Consider the following 12,832-nt stretch of genomic DNA (forward strand, 5'->3'; position numbering starts at 1 on the left):
ATTAGTGGTGTGGAAGAAAGCTGTGATGGTGCTGTTAGGCTGAAATGAGAATGAAAAGAATGAGCATAAAATTTTAGAAGTTAGTGCAAAAATTTTCAAGGCTTAAGTCTGAAAACCACATTCTTTAACAATTCTCTTTCCAATGCACGTACTCATGAGTTTTCATTTTTATGCCATTACTAAAGAGTTGTGCCCTTATCAATAATGTGGTTACTAAAACCCATAAAATCTTTCAGTCTCAGTATTCTTTTTTCTGTTCTTGGGCCCTTACACTTCTCACTGCAAGGGCAGCACAGGATTTCATTACAGTAATCCCTCCACTATCCGATGTAATAGAGCCAAAGGCATGTCCAGAAAGTGGGTCCGTCCAGATAGTGGGCCCCTGCCTCCTGGACTGGTACTTATGGACCCTAACCCAGCCGAACTTTGAAAGCCACCTAAATAACTCCCTACCAGAGATGTATAGCACCTATTTAAGACCCTATTCACGCCGATAATGGACATAAAGCATGAAATAAATGAAATGGAACCAGAGAATGAGGAATTAGAAGTGAGTATGGAAAATATTTAGCAGTGTACAGGGTACACTGAGAAACGTGCTTTGCTTAGGCCCCTAATTAAGAAACCTGGCCTTGATGTCGAGAGCATGACAAATTATCGTCCTGTCTCTAACCTGTCCTTTTTATCCAAGATTATTGAGCGGGCCATACTTGACCAACTCTTACCACTACTGGAACACAACAGAGTTGTTCCTGTTGTTCAATCAGCATACAGAAAATACCATTCGACTGAAACTGCACTAATAAGGATTCAGAGCGACTTGGTGGCAAACACTTGTAGTGGGATGTCCTCTCTCCCAGTTCTTTTGGATCTGTCTGCAGCTTTTGATACAGTAGATCATAAACTATTGTTGGATGATCTGTATTTTTATGGCGTTCGTGATAGTGCCCTTTTGCTCCTTAAGTCGTATCTGTCGGACAGATCTCAGAGAGTGGTTGTTGATTACGCTAGCTCTGATTCTGCTCCTCTTCTATTTGGAGTCCCTCAAGGATCAGTTTTGGGTCCAATTCTATTTACTATCTACACAAGTAGTTTATCGTCTTTACTTGATGCTCATGATGTGTCCTATCATTTTTATGCTGATGACACCCAGCTCTATGTTAAGATGTCAGATATCAACGATACTAAGATAAAGTTTGAATCTCTAATGTCTGATATTAAGATTTGGATGGCTAAGAGGAAACTTAAGCTGAATGATGGTAAAACTGAGATCATCATCATCAGAGGAAACAGAAGGGGTGATGACACTGACAATGCCCTGGCTTTGAACATTGGCGTGTCACAGCTGCATCCAGTCAGTTCTGTTCGAAATTTGGGTGTTTATTTTAATTGTAAGTTAAATTACAAAGAACACATTAATCAGGTTGTAAGAGGGTGTAACTTGCATATCAGAAATCTGTATTCTGTGAGAAGATTCCTGAATAGACAGTGCCTCCTAACATTGGTCCATGCAGTGGTCTTGTCTCGTGTTGATCATTGTAATTCACTTTGGGTTGGTCTTCCACATAATATACTAACAAAAGTTCAGTCTGTGTTGAACAGGGCGGCACGGCTTATCTTTGGTCTCCCCCCGAGAACCTCAACTACCCCGTTTCTGATTGAGTTGCATTGGTTACCAGTAAAGGCTAGAATTGAATTTAAACTGTGTCTTATTACATTCAAGGTTCTTAAGTTTGGTGAACCGAAGTATCTTTGCTGAATTGTTAAAACTCCCATCGACACGCCCGGGTGTGATGTTACGCAGTGAAGATGATTCCTTGCGTCTTGATGAGCCAGGAGCCATTCACCAGTCATCTTTCTCTGATCGTTCTTTTGCATATAGAGCCCCTAGATTATATAACAGATTGCCATTGTCCATAAGACAACTCTCTACTGTTGAATCCTTTAAGAGACAGCTGAAAGCCTTTCTTTTTCAAAATGCTACGATCTGGAGAGAGGTATTATGACAGATGATTATAGGGTCTAATTTTTGCCACTTTCATGTATATATGATGTAGCTTGTATTATATACAAGAAATGTCACAATTCTTGTAATTGTAAAAATAACGAGCGCTAGTGAATTCCCAAAAGGAAGAACTGGCGCTTTTGAGAAACAAAAGGCCAGATTATTATTATTATTATTATTATTACTTGCAGCACGTCTGTGGCCACCTCCTCTAAGGCTCTGGCAGTAGTGAAAATGCACTTGAAGCACGTACAGTAATCCAGTGTTGTGCAGCACTTAATTCTTTGTACTGTGAGTTATATCTGTTTAACACTGCACATTCTGCCCTTAATTGCGCCACGCCAGTTTCAACCGCCATTTTGCACTCCACACTTAATCCTTTTCACTCTAAATTCTAATTTCTTAACACTGCACAACACTGTAAATTTCCATGTGGTCTAGTGGCGAGGTATTGCAGTTTATTCACTGTTTATTCACAAAAACGAGCACGTACAGCATCCATTGCGATGAACATCTACTCTCGACTGTGGTTAGGCGGTAACTGGGGAGGGGGCAGGAAGGAAGGGGTGGAGGGGCCGTGCATAAACGACAGCTGTTTTCGTCGCATGCCAATTTTAAATTATGGATGGGGGGAAAAATTGGATTTTTTTTTTTTATTTTTTTTTTTAATGTTCCGAAGGTCCAGGTCCACAATGTCTGGTAAGTGGGGAGTCCGGATAGTGGGTGTCCAGATAGTACAGGGGTCACTGTATTAATGAATGGATGTTTCTAACCAAGGCCTTCAAAGCACTGGTCACCTTTCTGCCTTGAGCCACTCTACTCTTCACTTCCTGTATGCATTTCCCATATTCTGCTTTTACTGCAATAAGGTACCATAATGTATATAATAATTCAAGTCTCTCTCCATTCACTAGTATGTCATACTGTGAATCACCTCTCTGAACAACCATCTCTTTACTTTTGTCTACATCCATTTTCATTTTTTCTTAACCTGTTATTTACAGCATACATGGCCTGGAGGATTTGACTGATGATAATTATGATGGTTGGGATGAGGGCGGTGGCCCGTACTGCCTCCAGTTCTCTGTAATCATACGCAAGCTGACGTCCTTCAACGCCGCAGGCATCAAACAGGAGCCAAGAGATGAGTTGGAGGAGGACAATGAAGATAGTAGTTTGGAAAATAATTTTACTGACATTGTTAACAAAGGTAATTTGTTTTGTATCAGTAGTGTTTGCCACTGAGATAGAGCCAAGACTGTCAATGGTTTGAATGATCAGTGAATGGATTTATGGCTCCCTTCATTGAGTACCCTGTTCATAGTTCTATTTTTTTCCCCTCACTTCATTATTAGGTGGAATTCATGGTGAGGATGATGGTGACATATTGTCATTGACAGTATGGGATAAGAATAACACTTCTCTTTTTCTAGTGTGCTATTAAAGACAGCCTAAGGGACAAGAGTTGGTACACGAAAAACGCTCCTCTTTATATTGGTGTATAGGTTCAATGAGCTCACTTCCATGCTTATATGTTGCCAGTAGTCTCATATCTCTTGTGGCATTTGTGGAGGAGTGATTGTACATGGGCTTCCTTTTTCTCTGCTATGTGTACCTGATAAGATCAAGGAACTATAGTTCCTGTACACCATTGTGATTTTAAGAGACTTGGTTAGGATGTTGAGTGTTGTTTTTGGTAAGAGTCCTTCTTTTCTTGAACTTATGTGTAACTTTTTAAAACCGTATTAATCTTATGAGTAATTTCAGTACCTTTATTCTACACAGCTCCAGACACTTTTGTCCAGTTGAGAAATACCCATCAGTGCTAGAAAAGGTAAAATCTGTATCAGTTAAATAAGGATATATTCTTAATGGCAGATAAAAAAGATTATACTTAATGAGATCAGCGTGCCATGTATTGGATATCTGCATCTCATGGGAATATGGAAGTTTGAGTTAGGCTGGCAGTGATGATAACTGACTCTTCTTTAGTTCTCACCTATGTGTTGGAACACTGCACACAGCCAGCCAGTCCAAGGTTTGCTTCAGTACTGTAGCAAGTCTCAAACAAGTATCCAAGTTCATGATGTTTGTTTGAGGTAATCAAATTAGAATATATTCCAGATTTGCTTAATTGTAAATAATGAGGATATTTTGACAGGTTATCTATCCTTTCATTCATTCATTCATTCATTATCAGAATCCTTAATTGTCCCAGTAAGGGCATAGGGGCCTGGGTACTGATATTAAACACTTTCCCATTCATTGGATGCCCTGAGGTGTCAAGATTTTGAGTACACAACCATTCTTTGGACACCGAGGGTATGTTTGACTCTGTCATGTAAGTTATGCTCAGAAAAAAATCAGTACATCTGGAACAACATGAGATACTCTGAAGCCAAAAAGCTCTTGAAAATCTGCGTAAAGACCTCTGACAGTTAACCAAGAACATGACTGGGTGGTGAGTTGGGGAAAAGGGTGGAACGGGAAAGTGTTGTTAACCCCTTCGGTACCGGACCTCCTACTGCACGTGACGTGGTGTATCCCAGCTTTTTCCCATGGTGTACTGGTGCAATATTATACCAAATAAGTGTCATGTATCTTATGTAACAAGGAACTATTCTAAACCGCTTTGTAGTAGATCTGAATGGAGTAAATTATATACAGTAGAACCTCTTTGGTCTGGACCCCTTTGATCCGGACTTCTGTTAATTCGGACAAAATTTAAAAATAATAAGCTCCAAAAATATGTTGAAAGTAATTCTAAAGTCATTTTCAGTATCGGCGCGGAAAGTGATTGTCATTCGTTTAGTCTCGGATCACGCTAGATCGCAACGTGGGCGCCTGTTTAAACACACGCTAGCATTCGTTCCATCAACTAGTTCACCAACCATTTATATTTTTACACTGTATTTCAAAAGTTAATCCTTCTTACCATGCCCCTTAATGCAAGTGTAGCTTCTGCAATGAATAAAAGTGTTAAAAGGAGGAGTTTGCTTACACAAAAATGGGTCAGAATATTCTGCAGTGTTTAATGATTACTGTAGGTTATTTTTTGTACTTAAATGTGCTTTACTTGTACATCAGACATTAGCTTCTTGCCCATATGGGCGTTATCAATATTCCAAAAATGACAATGTATTTTTTGTCCACATAAGTTTTATTTTTATTCCAAATATTACAGTCAATTAGTTAATTTATTTTTTTGCCTACACAGGCCTTAGTCACTTACCACAATTTAAAATGTAGGCTAGTTTCTTGTCATGGCCTTACCTGTAAATTATGCAATACAAAACTATCGTACATGATTAGTTTGGTTATTTTAGTATCCTTTCATCTTTTGCAGTAACATAGGGTTGACATATGCCACATATGTTAATAATTAACAAACATACCATATGTAGACAGTTTTTGGTATGAACTGGAGATTACCCTGATGGTCCGGACAATCTGCTAATTCGGACAACCCTTCCCCCCATATAGTCCGAATGAGAGAGGTTCTACTGTATATCAATAATAATAATAATAATAATAGTAATAATATAATAATGATAATAATAATATTAATAATAATAATAATAATAATAATAATAATAATTATCATCTACAATACTAAAAGAACAAATTACAAAACTCACAGAGAGAGGAAATTACCTCTCAGTCAAAAAAGTATTTGAAAGCATCTCCAGGCGTTGTAAGGGGTGAGGGACCTAGCACAGGATTTGTGCCTGAGAATTGTGCAGTGAAGCGTGGTTTTTCTTCCGGCCGCTTATCATTGAATATGTCCGACACCAAGCACCAGCCTCCCTCCACGACACATTCCTCAATATCACTCGTTTTGTCACTTATTTCACTGCTTGAGAGGCCGTCATCACTCTCAGATCCACAATCACCTGGTATAAATTCATCACCAGAACTATCACTGAGCTCCTCCGCCATGTTGAGAAAAAAATGGCAGAAAAACAGCAAAAAAAAAAAACAGCTCAACACTCCCCTCACTGACCACAGTAGGGAACTGATTGGTTGAGCTGGCTTGCTGATAGATCATAGATGTCACAGAGTCCCTGACCAAGAGTTCCCTGTGATTGGACGAGCAGGAAAAGGGGAGGAGCTAAAACTGGACTAATAGCTGTGTCCCGCATTCTGTATCAACGCCTGGAAGCTTGGGCCAGCTGCTCTGTACTTCCCAGACTCATCACAATAATTTGACGTCGGGGAAACGTCATGGCCCTGCCGACCGGATGGATCATGACGTTGTATTTACGTCATGGTACCGAAGGGGTTGAGGTGAGAAAGATCAGTTGATCTTCCTTGAGAGGCAGCTTGTTAGCAATAAACCCCTATCACTCTTTGGATTTAATTAAGACAGAAAACTGCATTTTCAGAATTCCCTTAGAAGTACAGGCTGTACACGCATGATATTGGTGCATAATTAATTTTTAAACTTTGACAAGCTATTCTGGAAAGAAAAAATGAAGTAATGTTTTTGTTTCATTTCATTTATAAATGCTCCAGCATGCTTGTTTGCATCAGCCTTGATCACCTAATGGTGACTCTCCACCCTGGTTGATCTCTAGGAGCCCCTTTATTCAGTCCCCTGCCCTTGGAGTCACGCCATATGACCTTGTCCCAAACCTTTTTTGATCTGCCACAGCAGCTTTACCCTCATTGTTCATACATCTCATCCCCTGCACCCTGTTGTCATCCTTCATTCTCTGTATATACTCAAACCATCTCAGTCTGCTGCTTCTTGTCACATTAGTAATACAGGCAGCCGCTGGTATCTAGATGGCTAATATCCAAATTTTCTCATATCTAACTTGTCATATTTTTTAAACCGTGAGTCAGTATTTAAACGAAAACCCTGAATTTTTGTTTATCTGGCTTTCCAGTATGGAATTCCTTGTAAAACTGACCTTTTTAGCCGTAACTCACTTTTTCAGTAGTGTAAAGTTGCCAGTTCAAAGGCACTTCTTTTTTTTTTCTTCTCCCAATGCTAGGAAGAAGGAACCAAAGGCCATGAGCCCACATTAACTGTTCCCTCCAAGAGAAAAACAAAATACAAGAGAGAGCCAAATTCAAGATCTGATCATTTCGAGATGCCTGGACACACTGCATTTGAAAGACTGGAGATCGTAGGAAGCAACAGAGGGAGACAGTTCTGGAGTTGACCTGTTGCATAAATGAAGGACTGGGAGTAACGGTTAACTCTTGCATTAGAGAGTTGGACAGAAAAGGGATGAGAATTTGATGCTAGATGGGTGCTATGCACCCATCATAGAGGTGGAGGAATGCAGGCAGACAATTCAGAGGAGCAATGACCATTGAAGTAGCGATAGAAAAGAGATAAAGATGCAACAGTGCGGCAAAGAGACAGAGGTTGAAGGGAGCCAGTAAGAGGAGGAGAGTTAATGAGACGAAAAGCCTTTGACTCCACCCTATTGAGAAGAGCTGTATGTAGGGAACCTCCCCACACATGTGAGCTGTACTTCACACAGGGGTGGATAAAACCCGTGTATAGAGTCAACAATTGTGCAGAGGTAAAGAAGGAATGGAGTCGGCTTAGCACACCTAATCTCTTGGAAGCAGATTTTACCATCCATCCATCTATCCATCATCCAATCCTACATTGCCCCATGAGGAGCGTAGGAGCCCCGGGTTAGGCAGTTGGTCTCGGCATTTATGATGAGAGTGACCAGCCTCACTCATCCCTGAGTGGCATTACATGAGCAATCAACCCCAACCATCCCTTGGATATAAACCTTCACTAGCTCAATCTGACTGAAGTGCAATAAATACCCACTAAAACACGAAGTGCCAAAATTTGGCCATATGGTTACCACCCAGCGTAGTAAATGGTTTCCTGGTGTACAGGAAACCATTTGGCTTGTCACTCAGTGTAAAGTCACCCACAGGCAGAAGGAAAAGGAAAGAATGAAGGATATAAAGACAGAAGAGGGAGTGTAAAGTCACCCATAGGCAGAGGGACAAAGAAAGAAAAGGAAAGAAAGAAAGAAGAGGATGGAAGGAAAGAAGAATGGAAGAGAGGAAAGGGCTGACACCTGAGACCAGCACTACATCGAGTAAGTGGATGGTGAGCGCCCTCACCTACCACAAAGCAGATTTTACAAGGGATGTAATATGATTTTTTCAAGATAAGTCCTGAGTGAATGAAACCCCAAGCATGTTCAAGGATGATGCAGGATTAATCTATCTATATCTATAGCCTGATGCCCTAATCCCGCAAAGGGTGGCCACAGTCAAAATGCCTCCAAGTCGCTCTGTCACCCACCATTTGACTACCCTCCCCCCAACTCACTCCCCCCCTCCCTCATATACCTCTCAACTCCATCCCTCCACCTCATCCTCGGTCTTCTCCTCCCTCTCCCTCCCTCCACCTCACCTACATACACCCTCTTAGTCAGTCTTTCATTCTCCATTCTCTCCACATGTCCAAACCACCTCAGTATGTTTCTCCTAATCTGCTCAACCACATCCACATCCATCCCACAACGTTGCTTCACTTCTTCATTCGTCAACCTGTCCCTCCATGTCACTCCACATGCTCCTCTCAAGTAGCTCATTTCCACTGCTCTCACTCTTGACTTGTTCCCCTCTTGCAAGGTCCATGCCTCGCTTCCATACGTCAGGGTAGGGATCACAATACTCTCATGCAGTGACTTCTCAGCTTCCATACTCACCTCCCTATTTCTCATCACTGCTTTCAGTGAACCAACAACCTTCTTTCCCTGCTGTACCCTTTCACGCACTTCATCCTTACTCATCACACTACTCAAGTACTTGAATGCACTCACATTCTCCATGTCCTCGCCATCCAAGCTCACCGTGCATTCTGTGACTTCATTCCTTTCAAACACCATAACTTTACTCTTGTTCACAGTAACTTTCAGATTCCTCTTGCTACACACTGTCCCAAATTCATTCACCAAACCTTGCAACTCCCATTCATCTTCACTCAGCAATACTGTATCATCAGCAAACAACAACACTGGAATCTTTCAAATCTCACCCTCATTCGTTAGAGCCAGCCCCTTATCCACTGCCCTACCTTGCAACTCCTTTACAACCCCATCCATGTATATATTAAACAGCCATGGAGACATCACACAACCCTGTTTCAGTCCCACATTGAGATCAAAGAACTCACTCAGCTCACCATCCACTAGCACCATAGCCCTAGCTCCTTCGTTTAGTCTTCAAACCACTCAACAATTTCCCCTCCACTCCATAGATTCTCAATACCTTCCACATACATTGTCTGTCTATTCTGTTATAAAGCTTTCTCCAAGTCCATGAAGGCAGCATACACTTTCTTTCCCTTCTCTAGATACTTCTCCACTAAACATCTTAGATTTTTCCCATCCTAAATCCCCCTTGTTCTTCTCCAACTAGCTCCTCTGTCATATGCCTAACCCTATCAATGAGTATTCTACAATATATTTTTCCAGTCACAGCAAGAAGGCAAATACCTCTATTGTTACCACATACTTCTCTCTTCCCTTTTCCTTTGTATAAAGGAACAATTATACCTGATTTCCAGTCCTCCAGAACCTTTCCCTCTTCCCAAGCCAATCTACATAACTTCCATATCCACTCCACTACAATCTCACCCCCATACCTCAGCATTTCACCACACACTCCATCTTGATCTTCTTCATTGCTTCCACCATTTCCACCCTACTGATCACTTCCTCCCTCCTCTCATCTCTCCTTCTCCCAGCCATTCCCCAACCACTTATACTCGCACTGCTCTCACTCTCTACATTCAACAAATCCTCAAAGTGCTTCTTCCATCTCCTCAATTTCTCTCTCTTCTCCACCAACAATCTATTATTCCTATCTTTCACTCCCCTACTATTACCCCTTTCACACTGCCGTACTTTCTTTACCTCCTTCCAAAACAATTTCATACTCTCCCTCCATTTCACACTCAGATTCCTCCCAAACTCTTCATCCACTTTCTTCTTACTCTCCTTCAGCAATCTCTTCACCTCCCTTCTCCTGCTCACATATACTTCTCTCTTCTCTCTCTCATCTCCTCCCCTACCTCTACTCTCTAACCATTCACTATATGCCTTCTTCTTTTGTTCCACATCTCGTTTCACCTCATCATTTTACCATACAGTCCCTTTCACACCCCTGCATCTCCTCCTCACTCCACAAACCAACTCACACGCCGCACCTATCTCTTCCGTGAATATCTTACGTACGTCTTCCATCCCTTCCATCTGCTTTAACTCATACCTTCCCAATCTTTCTTCCACTATGCTCTTATACTCTGCCACTTTCTCACTGTCTTGCAATTTCTCCACTCTTCTCACAGGAGCTGTTTCCTCCTGTCTTCCCCTTCGTCTCTTCAGCCATTTTCTTTGCATCCTTACCTTGGCCATCACTAAGTGATGGTCCGAGATTCCATTCCCCCACTCTCTCCACACTCTTGCATCCACCACTTGTCTTCTCATTCGCTCATCCACGCACACATAGTCTATCATTGCCTTTCGTTCAACAAGTTCACCATCCATCCTCCTCATAACTCTCCATGTAAACCGGTGGATCATCTTATGCCGAAAGTAGGTGTTAGCTGTTGCTAACCCCTTACCAGCACAGATGTCCTACAAAGCACTACCATTCCCATCTACTTCAACTGGCACACCCCACTGACCAACCACTCCATCCACTCCTATATTCCCAACTTTGCCATTCATGTCTCCAATCAAAAACACTCTCTCACTCTCAAACTTGTCCATACATGCTTCTACACTCGCCCAAAACTCATCTTTCACTCTTTCACTTTTGCCACTCGGTCCTCTGTCGGCGCATATGCACACACAATCGCCCACGCTTGTATACCTACTTTCATCCTCACCCATACAATCCTTGCACCCACTGTTCCATACTGTCTTATATTCTCCTTCCACTTCTTGCATATCATCAGACATACTCCCTCTCTTGCCCTCTCATTCTCATTAACTCCTGGACATATTCCTAAACCGTATTCCCATTCTCTCACCCTTTCACCTTTCCATTTAGTTTCAGTCAATCCACATACATCCACTCTTGCATCCTCAAGCACCTGCACAATCTCTCTCTCTTTCACTTCATCATTCACTCCTCTCACATTCCATGTTCCCACCCTCAGAAAGTCCTTTGTCCATTCCTTAGTTGTCAATGTATGGTCCGTCCTGGTCCGAGGCGCTTTATTCGCTTGTTTAGTTAGTTCTTTTTACGGGGTGGGGCACTAACCCACCACCAACCCTTTTATTTGCCTCATACGACAAGCAGGGATACTGGGGGAGTATTCTTGAAACCCACCTACACCTGTGGAAGATTCTGTCAGGTTGATAGGTGTAAGAACTGAGTCTTAAATGCATTAAAAACAACAAATTTTACCCCAGTTAGAGATACGAACCAAGTCAGACATTAGGTGTGCCATAGCCTCATCCCTTGTTTGCTGAAGTAACTGCTAAGGTGAACGTTGTGGGAACCGAATGGAAAGGTGAAGGGTGGAGTCATCAGTGTACAGGTGGATAGGGTTAGATGTACAGCTTAGAAGGTCATTGATGAATAAAAGGAAGAGAGTTGGTGATAGGACAGATCCCTAAGGAACACCACTGTTGATAGATCTAGGAGAAGAACGATGGCCATCTACAACATTGGCTATAGAACGACCAGAAAAGAAGCTATAGATGAAGGCACAGATAGAAGGACAGAAACCGTAAGAGGGCAGTTTGGAAATTAAAGATTTATGCCAGACTCGATCGAAAGCCTTTGAGATGTCAAGTGCAATGGCAAAGCTTTCACCAAAGTCCCGAAAGGAGGATGACCAGGAGTCTGAAAGGTAGGTGAGAAGATCGCCAGTGGAGCGTCCCTGACGGAACCTATACTGACGATCAGAAAGAAGGTTGTGATAGGAAAGATGCTTTAAAATGATTTTATTAGGAATTGACTTGAAAACTTTTGAGATACAGGATGTTAAAGCAATTGGACGATAGTTAGAGAGTTGGGAATGGTCACCCTTCTTTGGGACTGGCTGTATGAGAGCAAACTTCTAGCAAGAAGGAAATACCACTAAACACACTCTCAGATCTGCTAGAATGTAACTACAGTAATCCCTCCACTATCCGATGTAATAGAGCCAAAGGCACGTCCGGAAAGTGGTCCCAACCGGAAAGTGTGCCTCTGCCTGCTGGACTGGTACTTATGACCCTAACCCAGCCTAACTTTGAAAGCCACCTAAATAACTCCCTACCGGACATGCATAGCACTTATTTAAACCTATTTAAGACCCTATTCACACCAATAATGGACATAAAGCATGAAGTAAATGAAAAGGAACCGGAGAATGAGGAATTAGAATTATGGAAAATACTTAGCAGTGTACTGGCTACTTACAGCATGTCTGTGGCCACCTCCTCTAAGGCTCTTGTAGTTGTGAAAATTCTCTTGAAGCACGTTCTCTAATCCAGTGTTGTGCTACACTTAATTCTTTGCACTTTGAGTTATAATTGTTTAACACTGCACATTCTGTTCTTAATTGCACCGCGCCAGTTTCAGCTGCCAGTTTCAACCGCCACTTTGCATTCCACACTTAATCCTTTGCATTGTAAATTCTAATTTCTTAACACTGCACAACACTGTAAATTCCCATGTGGTCTAGTGGTGAGGTATTGCAGTTTATTCACAAAAACAAGCATGTGTGGCATCCATTGCGATGAACGTCTTCCCTTGACGAAGGTTAGGCAGTAGCTGGGGACAGGGTTGCCAGATCTGAGCTCAGCCACATTACCAAATTTCTCAATTTTCATT

At 41.8% G+C, this 12,832-nt stretch overlaps 1 protein-coding gene across 1 annotated transcript in view; it reads left to right on the forward strand.

The window, feature by feature from the left end:
- The window catches only part of LOC145404056 (uncharacterized), a 259,743-nt gene that overhangs the window by 61,225 nt on the left and 185,686 nt on the right, over positions 1-12,832 (forward strand). Inside the window, exon 3 of the mRNA XM_080275658.1 lies at positions 3,010-3,215. Within this exon, the coding sequence (XP_080131784.1) occupies positions 3,010-3,215 (206 nt within the window). The remainder of the gene's footprint in view (positions 1-3,009; positions 3,216-12,832) is intronic.

This window comes from Coenobita brevimanus, chromosome 62 (genome assembly GCF_032717465.1).
Source record: "Coenobita brevimanus isolate Jiangsu-jjx chromosome 62, ASM3271746v2, whole genome shotgun sequence".
In the NCBI taxonomy this organism is placed as follows: Eukaryota; Metazoa; Arthropoda; class Malacostraca; order Decapoda; family Coenobitidae; genus Coenobita; species Coenobita brevimanus.